The 16,173-nt window shown below is 47.1% G+C and overlaps 1 protein-coding gene across 2 annotated transcripts in view; it reads left to right on the forward strand.

The window, feature by feature from the left end:
- The first annotated feature begins 753 nt into the window (after window positions 1–753).
- Window positions 754–16,173, forward strand: part of SPPL3 (signal peptide peptidase like 3) — a 252,056-nt gene continuing 236,636 nt past the window's right edge. Inside the window, exon 1 of one of the 2 annotated variants that reach the window (XM_063913106.1) lies at window positions 754–1,088. In XM_063913106.1, the coding sequence (XP_063769176.1) occupies window positions 1,066–1,088 (23 nt within the window). In that variant the 5' untranslated portion in view covers window positions 754–1,065. The remainder of the gene's footprint in view (window positions 1,089–16,173) is intronic. The other variant, XM_063913105.1, reaches the window with a different exon arrangement.

A 16,173-nucleotide genomic window follows, 5' to 3' on the forward strand; every position in this document is an offset into this window, starting at 1 on the left:
TTTGTTCTTTAGCTATAAGTGTTGCTATTCAATTGTTTGAGCAGGAACGTAATTGTTGCAGCTAATGGGCATCTGATTGGAGCAATGGTGAGGTCAGCGCACTTGTGGGAGAGAAGGAATGTAAGAGAAAGGGTGAAGATGGAAAGGGATGGAGAAAGAAGGGATGAAAGAAAATGGGAAGAAAGTGATGTGACAATTTGATGTATGATAGTGTTTACAAATGACCATATGTCGTAATATAATGATGTTTATTAGGGTGGTATGTTCCCACTGTCAGGTGTGTCATGCAGACCACCCTTTTCAGTGTACCCTCCTGAATGGTACACTTCTGCTCAAAACTTCTAGAATTAATAATAAGAGTGGTGGGTACTCTTCCCATTTTCTTTCATCCCTTCTTTCTCCATCCCTTTCCATCTTCACCCTTTCTCTCACATTCCTTCTCTCCCACAAGTGCGCTGACCTCACCATTGCTTAACATTAGTACGGAGGTAGGATACCTCTAGGCCTAGCAGCACTAACCCCCCATCCCAGTGAGCGCAGTCTCTCTCCAATTATCTGATTGGAGCACCATTTGAACAGCTCTGATAGATGCCCATTAGTAAAAACAATCTTTCCAACAATTGAATAGCCTCCATAGTATCTATTTCCTATTTCATTGTAACCACTGCATACATCTGTGCACCGAGCGTGTAGCCAGCAGCTCTCGCAGTTACGTAATAGGGAGTGAGTTTTACCACCGAGCCACGCCCACTCCGAGCACGCGACGCGATCTGCGTATCGCGTGTGCGCGCACTCTCAGCGAGCGTAGCGGAGTCGCGCGCGGTGCTTGCAGTAAGTCCCGAGCGCGCAGCCGCGATCCCTCCGTCACCGCTAGTCCGGTGCTCGCTGCCTCCGTCTTACCGACTGCCTCCGTCTTACCGACTGCCATGGGCCTATCTCCTCGGGATCCCTGCACCACCGCACACTAGACCCGTCCGCCATGTTATGCGCGAAGCCGCAGAAACGCCGCTGACCAACACTGGGCCGTAGTCCTGACCCCCTGGAGGAGACGCCACCGCCGCCGCCATGGCCGAGCAGACCTATTCGTGGTGAGAGAGGCTGGTGGGGGGATGTGGGTAATGATGGCGGCCCGTAGTCAGTGAGTGAGTAAGGGTGGTGGGGGTCTGGCTGCCGGGCTTTGTCTGGGCCCCGAATGGCCGGGGATGATGGGCAGGATCGCAGTGGGAGTGCACAGCGGTCGCGGGGTGGCCGGTCCGGGCCGCGGGTACCGTCTGCGGGATGCGCTGGCCTGATCGGTGAGTGGGGTGATGGCGGAGGAGGCTCAATGTACAATGGGGATTGTTGTGCTGATTGTCCCCGCCGGCCGCGCTGGATGAGACACTGGGGCCATGGATTAGAGCCCGTGTGCAGCAGCATAGGTAGGGGACGCCTGCACCTTGGTGGCCAGCAATGCCGGGGCCTCGGTGCCAGGTCTCCCGGTGCTGGATTCCTCCTCGCTCTTGTGTGTGGATGGCAGCCCTCTCCCCATGTTGGAAGGAGAAGACCCTATTACAACGTGTGAGTGGCTTGTCATATCTGCAGTAAATTGTAGAAAGTCACCTATATATTGCAAATAAACATAAACAACAGATTTGCTGCTGCTGGCTCATATGATATTAACAGACTGCGTCCCAGGTCTTTGGATAATGTCGGGGGTGCTTTAGGAATTACTGTATATGCCTACAAATTTATTTAATTTTTTTTTTTTTGGCTCCAAACTTCTTAAAAAGATGAACGTTTGGAACGTCTCAGAAATCTTTTGCACCTGTGTATAAAAAAATTGCCTTGTGTGTCTTTTTTTTTTTTTTTTAATGGTATCTGTCAGTAGTATTATTAAAGTAAGATTTTTGCAAACAAAAGTACTTCCTCTATCCCCACCAGTATACAGAAGAAATTGGCAAAAGATGGCATTACTGCTTTTTTTTTTCTAAAGCTGGGTACACATTAGACAATGTGTAACCAGCACGATGACAGTGGCGATGGGACCCGCCAGGGGTGCCGGCATCAGCAAGTGCGCACGTGCATGCACACTTGCTGATGCTGGGGGGAGTGGGTTCCATGTCGCCAGATTTAGCTGCATGCTGCTCCAACAGGCAATGTCGCTGATGGCCCGCGGGAGCTGGTGTAATCGGCCACATATTGGGTACACACTGGGCAATATTAACATTCTGTTGTTCTGATCTATTAGAATCGGGCAAACTGTTTACAAATCATCTGTGTACCCAGCTAATCTTGTGTTTTGTATAGCCCATGTCTCAGTTGGTTTTGGACTTGTTTGCCAGTAGCATTGTTTTTTTTTTTTTTGTTTTAATAAATGTTACCCATTATGGCTAGCTTATCAGTGCCGATTGTTCCCTTTACTTGCACCATTGCCTTTCATGGCTGATTCAGTCACTGAGATGTATATTGTGCTTGCATAGTTTGGCGGAGAGCGTTCCAAGTTTTAATTCTTCAGTTCTTTCACACTTTTTAATTCTGGAGTATTTAATTCATTTACGGACTGGGGTATCATTCATTGTTTTGTACTGTCTTAAAGGGGTCAGTGTGCTAAGCTTTGGAAATAAATAGTGGACAGGGTTAAAGCCAATCAGCTTCTAACTGTCATTTTTCAAACACAGCCTGTAATATGGGGGCAGATGTATTGAGCCTGGAGAAGGGATAAAGAAGTGATAAGCGCACCAGCCACTCGGCTCCTAACTGCCATTTTTCAAATCTGTAATGATTGGCTGGTGCGTTATCACCTTGCGCTTATCACTGGTTTATCACTTCTTTATCCCTTCTCCAGGTTAATACATCTGCCCCCATGGTACTTTATCTCCATCCACCTTAAAGGATTAGGGGCCCATTTGTCAACAAGTGGTAAAACGTGTTGTGAATGATAAAATGTGCTGTGTTTGATAGGTGCTGATCGGCTGGAGCACCATTTTACTGTCATTTTTCAAACACATGACAGGAACTGATTGGCTGGAGCACCATTTATCATACACGATGATACAGGAAAAAATAGATACTGCAACTCTACGCAAGAAAGGAGCAGCCGTAGATCTCTCCCAGTGTTGTCAAACTGGATATGTACAAAGCAATAAACACAAAATAAAAATCACGCTCTCCATTGAAGAGATACAGTACTTGTAAAGCGTTTTAGGCCTTCACGGTATACTAACCTTCTTTTTCTCTAATTCCTCAAAAGTTATTCAATCCACAGAATGTCTTCCAGACATAAACCAGAAAAAAACACATTTATGGTGTAGTATGTTTCAAGAGACCAGTATAGACAGCCAGGAGTAAACCCTATTTCCAAAGTTATATAGATCATGTAATCGGTGTATGAAAAATGAAATCAGGGGTCACCTGTGCTCAGTAGCGTAATCGAATGCTCGCATTAATGCTTAAATTGATCTATGGGGGGAATTTGAATGCTATCGCACCCCCGATCTCCTGCCTAAAGTGACGGGAGATCGAGGGGCGATATTCAAATGCCCGTGCTGATTGCGCCCATTACACTAGGGTTTATGCGCGCAAAGCACCTAAACCCAATTAAAGTAATGAGTGTTAAAAGACCCATTTGGACGCCCAAACGGGTCTCTTTACGTGCATTTCAGCTCCCTACCCCCAGGGGTAGCGAGCTGAAGTGAACTTGTCGCGCCTGTCCACAGAAACATTACAATACTGCCAGCGGACGGGAAAGGGGGTGGAGATTTGAATCCCAACCAATATTTTTCATACATATAAAAGTATCTTTAATCTCTCGTAGTATAAAACGGTATCAATAGATGGGTCATCACATGCTCAGGATACATCTAGGAAGTTGAGCTTACATGTATGCTTGCATATATCAGGTCTTGTATGTTCCCATAACAAGTATTTGTGTGGTGTTTATGGACCTCTCTACCAGCATGGATTGTGTGTTTAATGTCTTAACTAATACCCCTTTCAGACCGCCAGCTTGTAACCCGGGTTATTGCACATGAGCGTGCACTTATCCGGGTTGCAGTGCGGTCTGAAAGGGCCCAGGGGATATACCTTTGGTCAACTAGGGGTTGAATACGGCTTCAACCTGGGTCGTCCACGCTGCATGGATGGGCGGCATATGGAGATCATCTGATTTCTAAGCTCTGCCTCTGCACGTGTCACCACTTACGTCTACAATTGGGCAATATGCCGGGTTGGGGGTGCCAGTGTGAAAGGGGCCTCATGCGTGTTGCATCCGTGTACAGCTCCCGATTGCCACCCGTCAGTTGCGGTCTGAAAGGGGTATAAGAGGACAGACCAGCAAAAGAACTGTTATATGTAAGCATACGTATCCTGAGCACGTGGTGCCCCATCTATTGATACCATTTTAAAACATGACTGATCAGAGATTAGATACTTTTATATGTATGAAACATATCGATCAATATAAGCATTAATGCGAGCATCTGATTTAGATATCCCCATACTAAACACTGGGTGGCCCTTGATTTCTTTTTCCATACATGGGTTACATGATCTATATAACTTTGCATATAGGGTCGGCTCCTTGCTGTCTGTATTGGACTCTTGAAACATACCACACCATAAATTAGTTTTTTCTCTAACGTCCTAGTGGATGCTGGGGACTCCGTCAGGACCATGGGGAATAGCGGGCTCCGCAGGAGACAGGGCACATCTAAAAAGCTTTTTAGGTCACATGGTGTGTACTGGCTCCTCCCCCCACGACCCTCCTCCAAGCCTCAGTTAGGTTTTTGTGCCCGTCCGAGAAGGGTGCAAACTGGATGGCTCTCTTAAGGAGCTGTTTAGTAAAGTTTTTTTTTAGGTTTCTAATCAGTGATTCCTGCTGGCGACAGGATCACTGCAACGAGGGACTTAGGGGAGAGACTTGCAACTCACCTGCGTGCAGGAGGATTGAAGTTTTAGGCTACTGGACACTGAGCTCCAGAGGGAGTCGGAACACAGGTCAGCCTGGGGTTCGTCCCGGAGCCGCGCCGCCGATCCCCCTTACAGACGCTGAAGAAAGACGGCGGAACGGAGGTCCGGAAACAGGCGGCAGAAGACTTCACAGTCTTCAGAGAGGTAGCGCACAGCACTGCAGCTGTGCGCCATTGTTGCTACACGGCTCACTGACACGGTCACGGAGGGTGCAGGGCGCTGCTGGGGGCGCCCTGGGCAGCAATATAAATACCTATTTGGCAAATAAATACATCACATATAGCCATTAAGGCTATATGTATGTATTTAACCCAGGCCAGTTTTCCTAATAACCGGGAGAAAAGCCCGCCGTGAAAGGGGCGGAGCTTATTCTCCTCAGCACTCAGCGCCATTTTCCTGACCAGCTCTGCTGGTGAGGAAGGCTCCCACTCTCCCCTGCACTACAGAAACAGGGTTAAAGAGAAGGGGGGCATAAATTGGCGATATAATTATATATTAAGAGCCCATATATAGAAACAACACCTTCTAGGGTTGTTATATACATTATGGCGCTTTTGGTGTGTGCTGGCAAACTCTCCCTCTGTCTCCCCAAAGGGCTAGTGGGTCCTGTCCTCTATCAGAGCATTCCCTGTATGTGTGTGCTGTAGGTCGGTACGTGTGTGTCGACATGTATAAGGAAAATGTTGGTGAGGAGACGGAGAAAATTGCCTGTAATGGTGATGTCACTCTCTAGGGAGTCGACACCAGAATGGATGGCTTACTTATGGAATTACGTGATAATGTCAACACGCTGCAAGCCGGTTGACGACATGAGACAGCCGGCGGACAAATTAGTATCGGTCCAGGCGTCTCAGACACCGTCAGGGGCTTGTAAAAACGCCCATTTACCTCAGTCGGTCGACAGACACAGACATGGACACTGACCCCAGTGTCGACGGTGAAGAAACAAACGTATTTTTCCTTTAGGGCCACAAGTTACATGTTAAGGGCAATGAAGGAGGTGTTACGTATTTCTGATACCACAAGTACCACAAATAAGGGTATTTTGTAGGGTGGGAATAAACTACTTGTAGTTTTGCCTGAATCAGATAAATTAAATGAAGTGTGTGATGATACGTGGGGTTCCTCCGACAGAAAGTTATGGGCGGTATACCCTTTTTCCCGCCAGTAGTAAGGGCGAGTTGGAAAACACACCTTAGGGTGGACAAGGCGCTCACACGCTTATAAAAAACATGGCGTTACCGTTTCCAGATACGGCCGCCCTCAAGGAGCCAGCTGATAGGAAGCTGGAAAATATCATAACAGTATATACACACATACTGGTGTTATACTACGACCAGCAATCGCCTCAGCCTGGATGTGCAGCGCTGAGGGGGCTTGGTCGGATTTCCTGACTGAAAATTTTGATACCCTTGACAGGGACAGGATTTTATTGTCTATAGAGCATTTTAAGGATGCATTTCTATATATGTGTGATGCGCAGAGGCATATTTGCATTCTGGCATCAAGAGTAAATGTGATGTACATATCTGCCAGACGAAGACACGACAGTGGTCAGGTGAGGCAGATTCCAGACGGCATATGGAAGTATTGCCGTATAAAGGGGCGGTCCATTGGACCTGGTGGCCATGGCAACAGCTGAAAAATCCACCTTTTGTTACCCCGAGTCACATATTGGCAGAAAAGGACACAGTCTTTTCAGTCTCAGTCCTTTCGTCCCCATACGGGCAGGCGGGCGAAGGCCAGTCATATCTGCCCAGGGGGAGAGGAAAGGGAAGAAGACTGCAGCAAGCAGCTCATTCCCAGGAACAGAAGCTCCTCACGGCTTCTGCCAAGTCCGCAGCATAACGCTGGGGCCGTACAAGCGGACTCAGGTGCGGTAGGGGGTCATCTCAAGAGTTTCAGCAACACTCGCAAGGGAACTCCGGGATCCTACATGTAATATCCCAGGTGTACATTGGAAATTCGAGACGTCTCCCCCTCACACAATTCACAGGCTGTATTCCCAGCAGGTGATAATCAAAGTACCCTTCTTACAACAAGGAAGGGGGTAGTATTCCACACTATATTGTGGTACTGAAGCCAACCGGCTCGGTGAGATCTGAAATATTTGAACACTTACATACAAGCGTTCAAATCAAGATGGAGTCACTCGGAGCAGTGATAGCGAACCAGGAAGAAGGGGACGATATGATGTCACTGGATATCAGGGACGTTTACCTACAGGTCCAAATTTGCCCTTCTCACCAAGGGTACTTCAGGTTCCTGGTACAGAACTGTCACTATTAGTTCAGACGCTGCCGTTTGGATTGTCCACGGCGCCCCGGGTCTTTACCAAGGTAATGGCCGGAATGAGGATTTTTCTTAAAAGAAACATGGACGCTTTCCTGATAAGGGCAAGGTCCAGAGAACAGTTGGAGGTCGGAGTAGCACTATCTTAAGTAGTTCTACGACAGCACGAGTGGATTCTAAATATTCCAAAATCGCAGCTTTTTCCGACGACACGTCTACTGTTCCTAGGGAAGATTCTGGACACAGTCCAGAAAAACGTGTTTCTCCCAGTGGAGAAAACCAGGGAGTTATCCGAGCTAATCGGGATCCTCCTAAAACCAGGAAAAGTGTCAGTGCATCATTGCACAAGAGTCCTGGTAAAAATGGTGGCTTATTACGAAGCAATTCCATTCGGCAGATTTCCCGCAAGAACTCTTCAGTGGGATCTGCTGGACAAATGGTCCGGATCGCATCCTCAGATGCATCAGCGGATAACCCTATATCCAAGGAAAAGGGTGTCTCTCCTGTGGTGATTACAGAGTGCTCATCTTCTAGAGGGCCGCAGATTCGGCATTCAGGATTGGATGCCGGTGACCACGGAGGCCAGCCTGAGAGGCTGGGGAACAGTCACACAGGGAAAAAAATTTCCAGGGAAGTGTGATTAAGTCTGGAGAATTCTCTCCGCATAAATAAGCTTAGAGCAAATTTATAATGCTCTAAACTTAGCTAGACCTCTGCTTCAAGGTCAGCCGGTATTGATCCAGTGGGATAACATCACGGCAGTCGCCCACGTAAACAGAAGGGCGGCACAAGAAGCAGGAGGGCAGTGAAAACTGCAAGGATTTTTCGCTAGGCGGAAAATCATGTGATAGCACTGTCAGCAGTGTTCTTTCCGGGAGTGGACGACTGGGAAGCAGACTTCCTCAGCAGGCATGACCTCCACCCGGGAGAGTGGAAACTTCATAGGGAAGTTTTTTCAACATGATTGTGGACCGTTGGCAAAGACCAAAGGTGGACATGATGGCGTCCCGCCCGAACAAAAAACGGGACAGGTATTCCGCCAGGTCATGAGACCTTCAGGCGATAGCTGTGGATGTTCTGGTAACACCGTGGGTGTACCAGTCTGTGTATGTGTTCCCTCCTCTGTTTCTCATAACCAGGGTATTGAGAATTATAAGACATAGAGGAGTATGAACTATACTAGTGGCTCCGGATTGGCCAAGAGGGACTTGGTACCCGGAACTTCAAGAAATGCTCACAGAGGACTAAGGGCCTGGGGAGCTAAGAAGGGACTTGATTCAGCAAGTACCAGGTCTATTCCAAGACTTACCGCGGCTGCGTTTGACGGCATGGCGGTTGAATGCCGGATCCTGAGGGGAAAAGGCATTCCATAAGAGGTCATACCTACCTTGGTCAAAGCCAGGAAGGAGGTGACCGCACAACGTCATCACCACATGTGGTAAAAATATGTTGCGTGGGTGAGGCCAGGAAGGCTCCACGACGGAAATTCAACTAGGTCGATTTCTACACTTCCTGAAAACAGGAGTGTTTTGGACCTCAAATTGGGGTTCATTAACATTTAAATTTCGGCCCTGTAGATTTTCTTCCAGAAAGAATTGACTTCAGTTCCTGAAGTCCAGATTGTAAAGGATGTATTGCATATACAGCTTTTTTGTGCCCCTAGGGGCACCGTGAGATCTCAACATAGTGTTGGGATTTCTTAAAATCATATTGGTTTGAACCGCTCAAATCTGTGGATTTGAAATATCTCACATGGAAAGTGACCATGCTGTTGACAAATATCTCACATGGGAAGTGACCATGTTGTTAGCCCTGGCCTCGGCCAGGCGATTGTCAGAATGGGCGGCTTTGTCTTACAAAAGCCCATATTAAAATTTTCCATTTGAACAGGACAGAACTGGGACTCGTCTCCAGTTTCTTCATAAAGGGGTGTCAGCGTTTTCACCTGAAACAACCTCTTGTGGTGCCTGCGGCTACTAGGGACTTGGAGGACTCCAAGTTACTAGACGTGGTCAGGGCCCTAAAAATATATATATATATATATATATATATATATATATATATATATATATATATATATATATATATATATATATATATATATATATATATATAGTTAGGACGGCTGGAGTCAGAAAGTCTGACTTGCTGTTTATACTGTATACACCCAACAAGCTGGGTGCTCATGCTTCTAAGCAGTCTATTGCACGCTGGATTTGTAGTACAATTCAGCTTGCACATTCTGTGGCAGGCCTGCCACAGACGAAATATGTAGATGCCCATTCCACAAGGAAGGTGGGCTCATCCTTGGCGGCTGCCCGAGGAGTCTCGGCATTACAACTTTGCCGAGCAGCTACGTGGTCAGGGGAGAACACATTTGTAAAATTTTACAAATTTTGATACTCTGGCTAAGGAGGACCTGGAGTTCTCTCATTCGGTGCTGCAGAGTCATCCGCACTCTCCCGCCCGTTTGGGAGCTTTGGTATAATCCCCATGGTCCTGACGGAGTCCCCAGCATCCACTAGGACGTTAGAGAAAATAAGAATTTACTTACCGATAATTCTATTTCTCGTAGTCCGTAGTGGATGCTGGGCGCCCATCCCAAGTGCGGATTGTCTGCAATGCTTGTACATAGTTATTGTTACAAAAATCGGGTTATTACTATTGTTGTGAGCCATCTTTTCGGAGGCTACTTCGTTTTGTTATCATACTGTTAACTGGGTTCAGATCACAAGTTGTACGGTGTGATTGGTGTGGCTGGTATGAGTCTTACCCGGGATTCAAGATCCTTCCTTATTGTGTACGCTCGTCCGGGCACAGTACCTAACTGAGGCTTGGAGGAGGGTCGTGGGGGGAGGAGCCAGTACACACCATGTGACCTAAAAAGCTTTTTAGATGTGCCCTGTCTCCTGCGGAGCCCGCTATTCCCCATGGTCCTGACGGAGTCCCCAGCATCCACTACGGACTACGAGAAATAGAATTATCGGTAAGTAAATTCTTATTTTCTGTTTTATGTCTGAGAGACATTCTGTGGATTGAATAACTGTTGAGGATTTGGAGAAATAGAAGATCAGGATACTGTTAAGGCCGCGCTTACGGACATACTCTTTATAAGTACTGTAGTTCTTCAGTGTAGTGCGTTTTTTTTCTATTTTGTGTGTATTGCATCATACACAACAAGTTTAATCACTCATTGATTGTCCTGGATGGTGGTTTGACACTTAAACATCAGATATCAGCCACAATCAAATTCTCATTCTTTCATCTGAGGAACATAGCCGGAATCAAGCACTTAATTCTTTCTGAAGATCTGCCAAAAGTCTCCCAGCAAAAGAAATGCACCACTTACATGGTACAAAACGCAGCTGCCAGGTCGTTAACCAACCAGCCCTATTCCAGCAACATAACACCCATTCTCTACTCACTCCACTGGCTACTGGTAAAATGGTGAATCGTCTTCAAGATTGGCTTGCTGACTATCAAAGCACTACATGACCAGGTCCCAAGGTACCTGAAGCAGCTTCTGATTCCATACTGCCCCACTCGATTACTGTGATCTGTAGATGAAGGCCTATTAGCAGTACCTATAATCTCCTGTAATTCATCTAGGGGTCGAGCTTTTAGCCATGTGGCTCCATCTTTATGGAACTCGCTTACCCGTACAGTTTGAGAGGCCCCCACTCTAGAATCCTTCAAAAATGAACTCAAGCATATCCATAATTGTCCTTTTAATATCTCCATGCTCTTTGTATTTTATGAAAAGCTTTTCTGTTCTTAATTGTTTCTGTACTGTTATGTGTTAATTCTGTTTAGTGCCTTCAGTCCTATTGGGGAAAGAACACTATATAAATACAATTTTTATTATTGACAAATGAGTCCTTCGTACATAGACACCAATGGGGCAGATGCATGATTCTGGCACATATCGTGCTGGTATGGCTCTTACCATTTTGCCTCTTTACTGAGGCAAAGTGGAAATCACTAGTGCCGAAATGTATAAGCCCACCTGCAATGTCTGTCAGCACCCACAGCGCATCACTCCCCCCGGCTTGCTCGAGTGCATGCGCAAGATCTCGCTATAATCGCAAGATATCCCTGTGCAGCTCTGAGCTGGCATCCGCCGCCAGGGACAGCTTTGCCATACTTCCCTGCATTCATACATGGGGGAGAAGTGGTCCTATCCCATATCTGCAGTTCATACATCTACCCCAAAGGGGCTGACTTAATAGTTTTTTTTCCCTGCGGCTACTGCTAGGGGGAACAAAAAGGAGCACTTACATTGTTCCATTTAGACGCCCGGTTGCCGCAGGGATGACATATCTTCTTGTGGCTAAACCCAACAACTATCGAATTGGGGCAATAGTTAGGGCGTCTAAATATTTCCGTTTATATGGGAAAATTAGATGCCGCAAACAATTGAACCGACCCTACAGTCTAATATTCACTGACATTTGAGAAAAACAAATCAAGCTTCTGTAAGTGTAAAAACATGTAGACTGGTATGGTGAAAAGATGCCTGCTTCATTTAGTTGTGTCAACCTTGTCTAGTATGAATTGCTGATGGAAAGTGGTTGCCAGTCCATACTGAAATCCTTTTACTACCAGTCTAGTTTTGCTTGTTATTTTTTTTGCACTTAAGTTGTGTGAATGTACTTACAGCTTAGTTTCATTAAAGCAATAGAGCAACATATGTAACTTCATTGCACTGGCTACTTTGGAGTCCTGCACAATATCGGCAATGTAGCACAATTTACAAAGGCCTTCTGTGTGGTTAGAAACTTTAATAGTGCATTCCCACCAGTGATGATACTCCAGTTCCCCTCTGCCGGCATGCGTCTTTGTTTGTTTACTGCGAGATGAACACATCATGAATGAATATTTATGGTCCTGTATTCATCACTATAGTTTTCACAATGCGGCTGTACATTTTTTAAATACTTTGGTAAAAGGGTTGATCACCACAAGAATACTATTATAAAAAGTTCAACATATTAATCTTCTCTTGATAAATACAGGGTGAGGCAAAAAAGGTTCTTAAAGCTTTACAAAAAAAGCATGGTAAGTGCTACTCAGAAATTCAGTACATAATGTATAAGTGCATAGAATACAGTTTTTACATTGGTTTTGAATATAATATCGGCAAGATGGTGGCTGTCATTCCTGATACACCTTTGCAGTCGATTTCTGAAGTCTCATAGCTCGGTGCATCATTTGTTCACTTCTCATTTGTCTGGCTACATTAACAAGCAGAATTTTCATTACTGGGCGGAAAACAATCCTCATCTGCTTCAAGAAAGGCCTCTACACAGCAAACACTGCCATCTGAAAGTTGAGGTCTACAAACATCGACCAAGATCCAACCATTCATGAACTGAAAGCTGCTATACTCCAAGAAATGACAATATCCTATTCAAAACCGATGGAAAATAAACATTTTTAGATTATGCACTAAAATTTTGAATAGAATTTACCATGCCTTTGTTAACCTTTAAAATCTGGGATTTTTTTTTTTTTTTGCCTCACCCTGTACAGTCTGAGAAATGTTGATCACACTACAATGACAAGTTATGATGTACCCTGGTGCACACGCACTAGACACTGCCTATCCACCTTTAAGCTGCTGCATCAATCAGCCTTTCTTTTGGCAACAGATTGTAACGTTTAAAATCTCAAAATGGAACATGGGAAAAATCGGAACAGCAAACAGTGAAATTCTGCGATTGGCTCCGTTAGAGATGATGGAACCACTCGCATTTAAATGTATAGTTGAGAGCCAATCAAAGGAATTTCACTATTGGTTGCTCGTATTTCTTATTTGTTCCATTTTGAGATTTTGAACCCCTCCATATGCTGCCAAAAGAAGTCTTCTGTAAAAGAAGAGCGCTGTATCTTTTTCAGGTGGATGGGCATGGTGTCTACTGCATGTGCAGCATTGCATACCAGTCACTGATTCCCCTTGTCCACTAGCTAGCATGGGTCACAGCCGGGAGCCTGACACGGCTGCGACCCGTGCTAGAGCCCCTTTCTACACTGCGCTCACCAACCCGGCATATTGCCGGGTTGGAGACGCTGCAGGTGACGTGGCAGGGGCGGCGCTGGGAGATCATATTATCTCCCAGCGCCGCCCTTCCATACTCTGTGAACGGGAGCTTACCGGGTTGAACTCGTGTTCATCCCGCTAAGCTACCCGGGTAGGATTCACGGATCACTTGATCCGGGAATTTGCAGGGGTGGGGGGGCCGTTTCCACTAGAAAAAAAAACATGGGTAAATGCGCGCCCCCGCGCGTTTACCCATGTTTTTAGAGCTAGTGGAAAAGGGGTATGATTGTAGTGTGAGAATAATATCTCAAAGCATATCTAAGTTATTTGATATAAAAAAAGAATTAGATGCAAAGAATTGGTATCAGTAGAGTGTGTTAACATTTGATAAACATAATGGTTCTAGAGTACTTATTTGTGGGGGATATGAATGGACATTTGATAACTTAAGTTGAAGGCACTTTTGCTTGTTACATTTTTGTTTTGGTTAAAAAATGTTTATATATTATTTGAAAGTTTCCAGTTAATTTTGGTGTAGATGTTACCGTTAATTTTAGATTCTGCAATCAATAGGAGCACTGGTTGAAGATACCCCTCTTTCTTTGAGTTGTACACTAATGCTGTGTACACACTGCAATGATTTCTCATTCATTTAAGGAACAAACAAAATATCTGCAGTGATCGCAAAATACGCGCTATGGCGCGTTTTTACGCGCTACGGGCAGTGAGGGACTCAGATTTTAAAAGTGAGCGGGTCCCGCATGACGCGCTGTTTTTTGCTGACCGCCGCCTCACAGCCAATAGAAATCCCCAAGCCCTGCCTCACCAGCCAATAGCCGCCGGCAGCTTCTCAACATCCAATCGCTGCCGGCAGCGTCTCCCAATCCAAGCGCCACCTGAGACGTCGGTCCCTCCTGTCTGCGCTGCCTCCAACCCATTGCATGTGCTGGTGGCAACCGTGCGGGTCATCACGATGACAGACGTAAGGAAGATGCAGGAGGGAGCCGAGGAGAAGGAGAGGAGGGCCTTCACCACGGGCAGCCCGGTGGGTCTGCTGCAAAGAAGATGAGCTGTGGCCGAGCGGGACATGTCAGTGCGGTCGGGCACCACGACCGCAAACTATGAGGAGGTCAGAGCGCTGCGACCTGGGGGAATGGCACTGATAAATCTTTCGTTTCACGAACGTGCGGGTGGGCCTTTCCTATATGCATTTAATAACATGGCCAACACCTGCACATTATACCTGTGAGGGCGCAGGCAGCAAAGTAGGTGCGCTTCCTGTTACACTGCATCTTATTCCCCCAGCGTCCGTTCCACTCCCAACTACTACTGCACACATCCTGCCCCCTGCTACCACTACTGCACCTATCTTACCCCTGCTACCACTACTGCACCTATCTTACCCCTGCTACCACTACTGCACCTATCTTACCCCTGCTACCACTACTGCACCTATCTTACCCCTGCTACCACTACTGCACCTATCTTACCCCTGCTACCACTACTGCACCTATCTTACCCCCTGCTACCACTACTGCACCTATCTTACCCCCTGCAACCACTACTGCACCTATACTACCCCCTACCACTACTGCACCCATCCTGCCCCCTGCTACCACCACTACTGCCCCCTGCTACCACCCTGCCCCTACCACTGCTGCACCTATCTTACTCCCTGCTACCACTACTGCACCTATCATACCCCCTACTGCACCCATTCTGCCCCCTGCTACCACTACTGCACCTATCCTACCCCCTACTACTACTGCACCTATCTTACCCCCTGCTACCACCACTACTGCACCCATCCTGCCCCCTACCACTACTGCACCTATCTTACCCCCTGCTACCACTACTGCACCCATCCTGCCCCCTGCTACCACTACTGCACCTATCCTACCCCCTACTACTACTGCACCCATCCTGCCCCCTGCTACCACCTTTATTGCTCCCATCCTGCTACCAGTACTGCACCTATCCTACCCCCTACCACTGCTGCTCCTATCTTACCCCCTGCTACCACTACAGCACCTATCATACCCCCTTACCACTACTGCACCCATCCTGCCCCCTACCACTGCTGCACCTATCTTACCCCCTGCTACCACTACTGCACCTATCATACCCCCTTACCACTTCTGCACCTATCCTGCCCCCTGCTACCACTACTGCACCTATCCTACCCCCTACTACTACTGCACCCATCCTGCCCCCTGCTACCACTACTGCTCCCATCCTGCTACCAGTACAGCACCTATCCTACCCCCTTCCACCTCTACTGCACCCATTCTATCCCACATACCCATACAGTGCCCTTTATAAACACCCCCATACCCACACAGTGCTCAGTATTCACAATGCCCAGTATACACACCCCTATAGTGACCTTCATACGCACCCCCATAGTGACCATCATACGCACACCCATACCACACAGCGCCCATCATACGCACACCCATACCACACAGCGCCTATCATACGCACACCCATGCCACCCAGCGCCCATCATACGCACACCACTATACCACAAAGCGCCCATCATACGTACACCCATACCACACAGCGCCCATCATACGCACACCCATGCCACACAGCGCCCATCATACGCACACCACTATACCACACAGCGCCCATCATACGCACACCCATACCACACAGCGCCCATCATACGCACACCCATGCCACACAGCGCCCATCATACGCACACCATGCCACACAGCGCCCATCATACGCACACCCATGCCACACAGCGCCCATCATACGCACACCCATGCCACACAGCGCCCATCATACGCACACCCATGCCACACAGCGCCCATCATACGCACACCCATGCCACACAGCGCCCATCATACGCACACCCATGCCACACAGCGCCCTTCATACGCACACCC

Source organism: Pseudophryne corroboree, chromosome 1 (genome assembly GCF_028390025.1).
Source record: "Pseudophryne corroboree isolate aPseCor3 chromosome 1, aPseCor3.hap2, whole genome shotgun sequence".
In the NCBI taxonomy this organism is placed as follows: Eukaryota; Metazoa; Chordata; class Amphibia; order Anura; family Myobatrachidae; genus Pseudophryne; species Pseudophryne corroboree.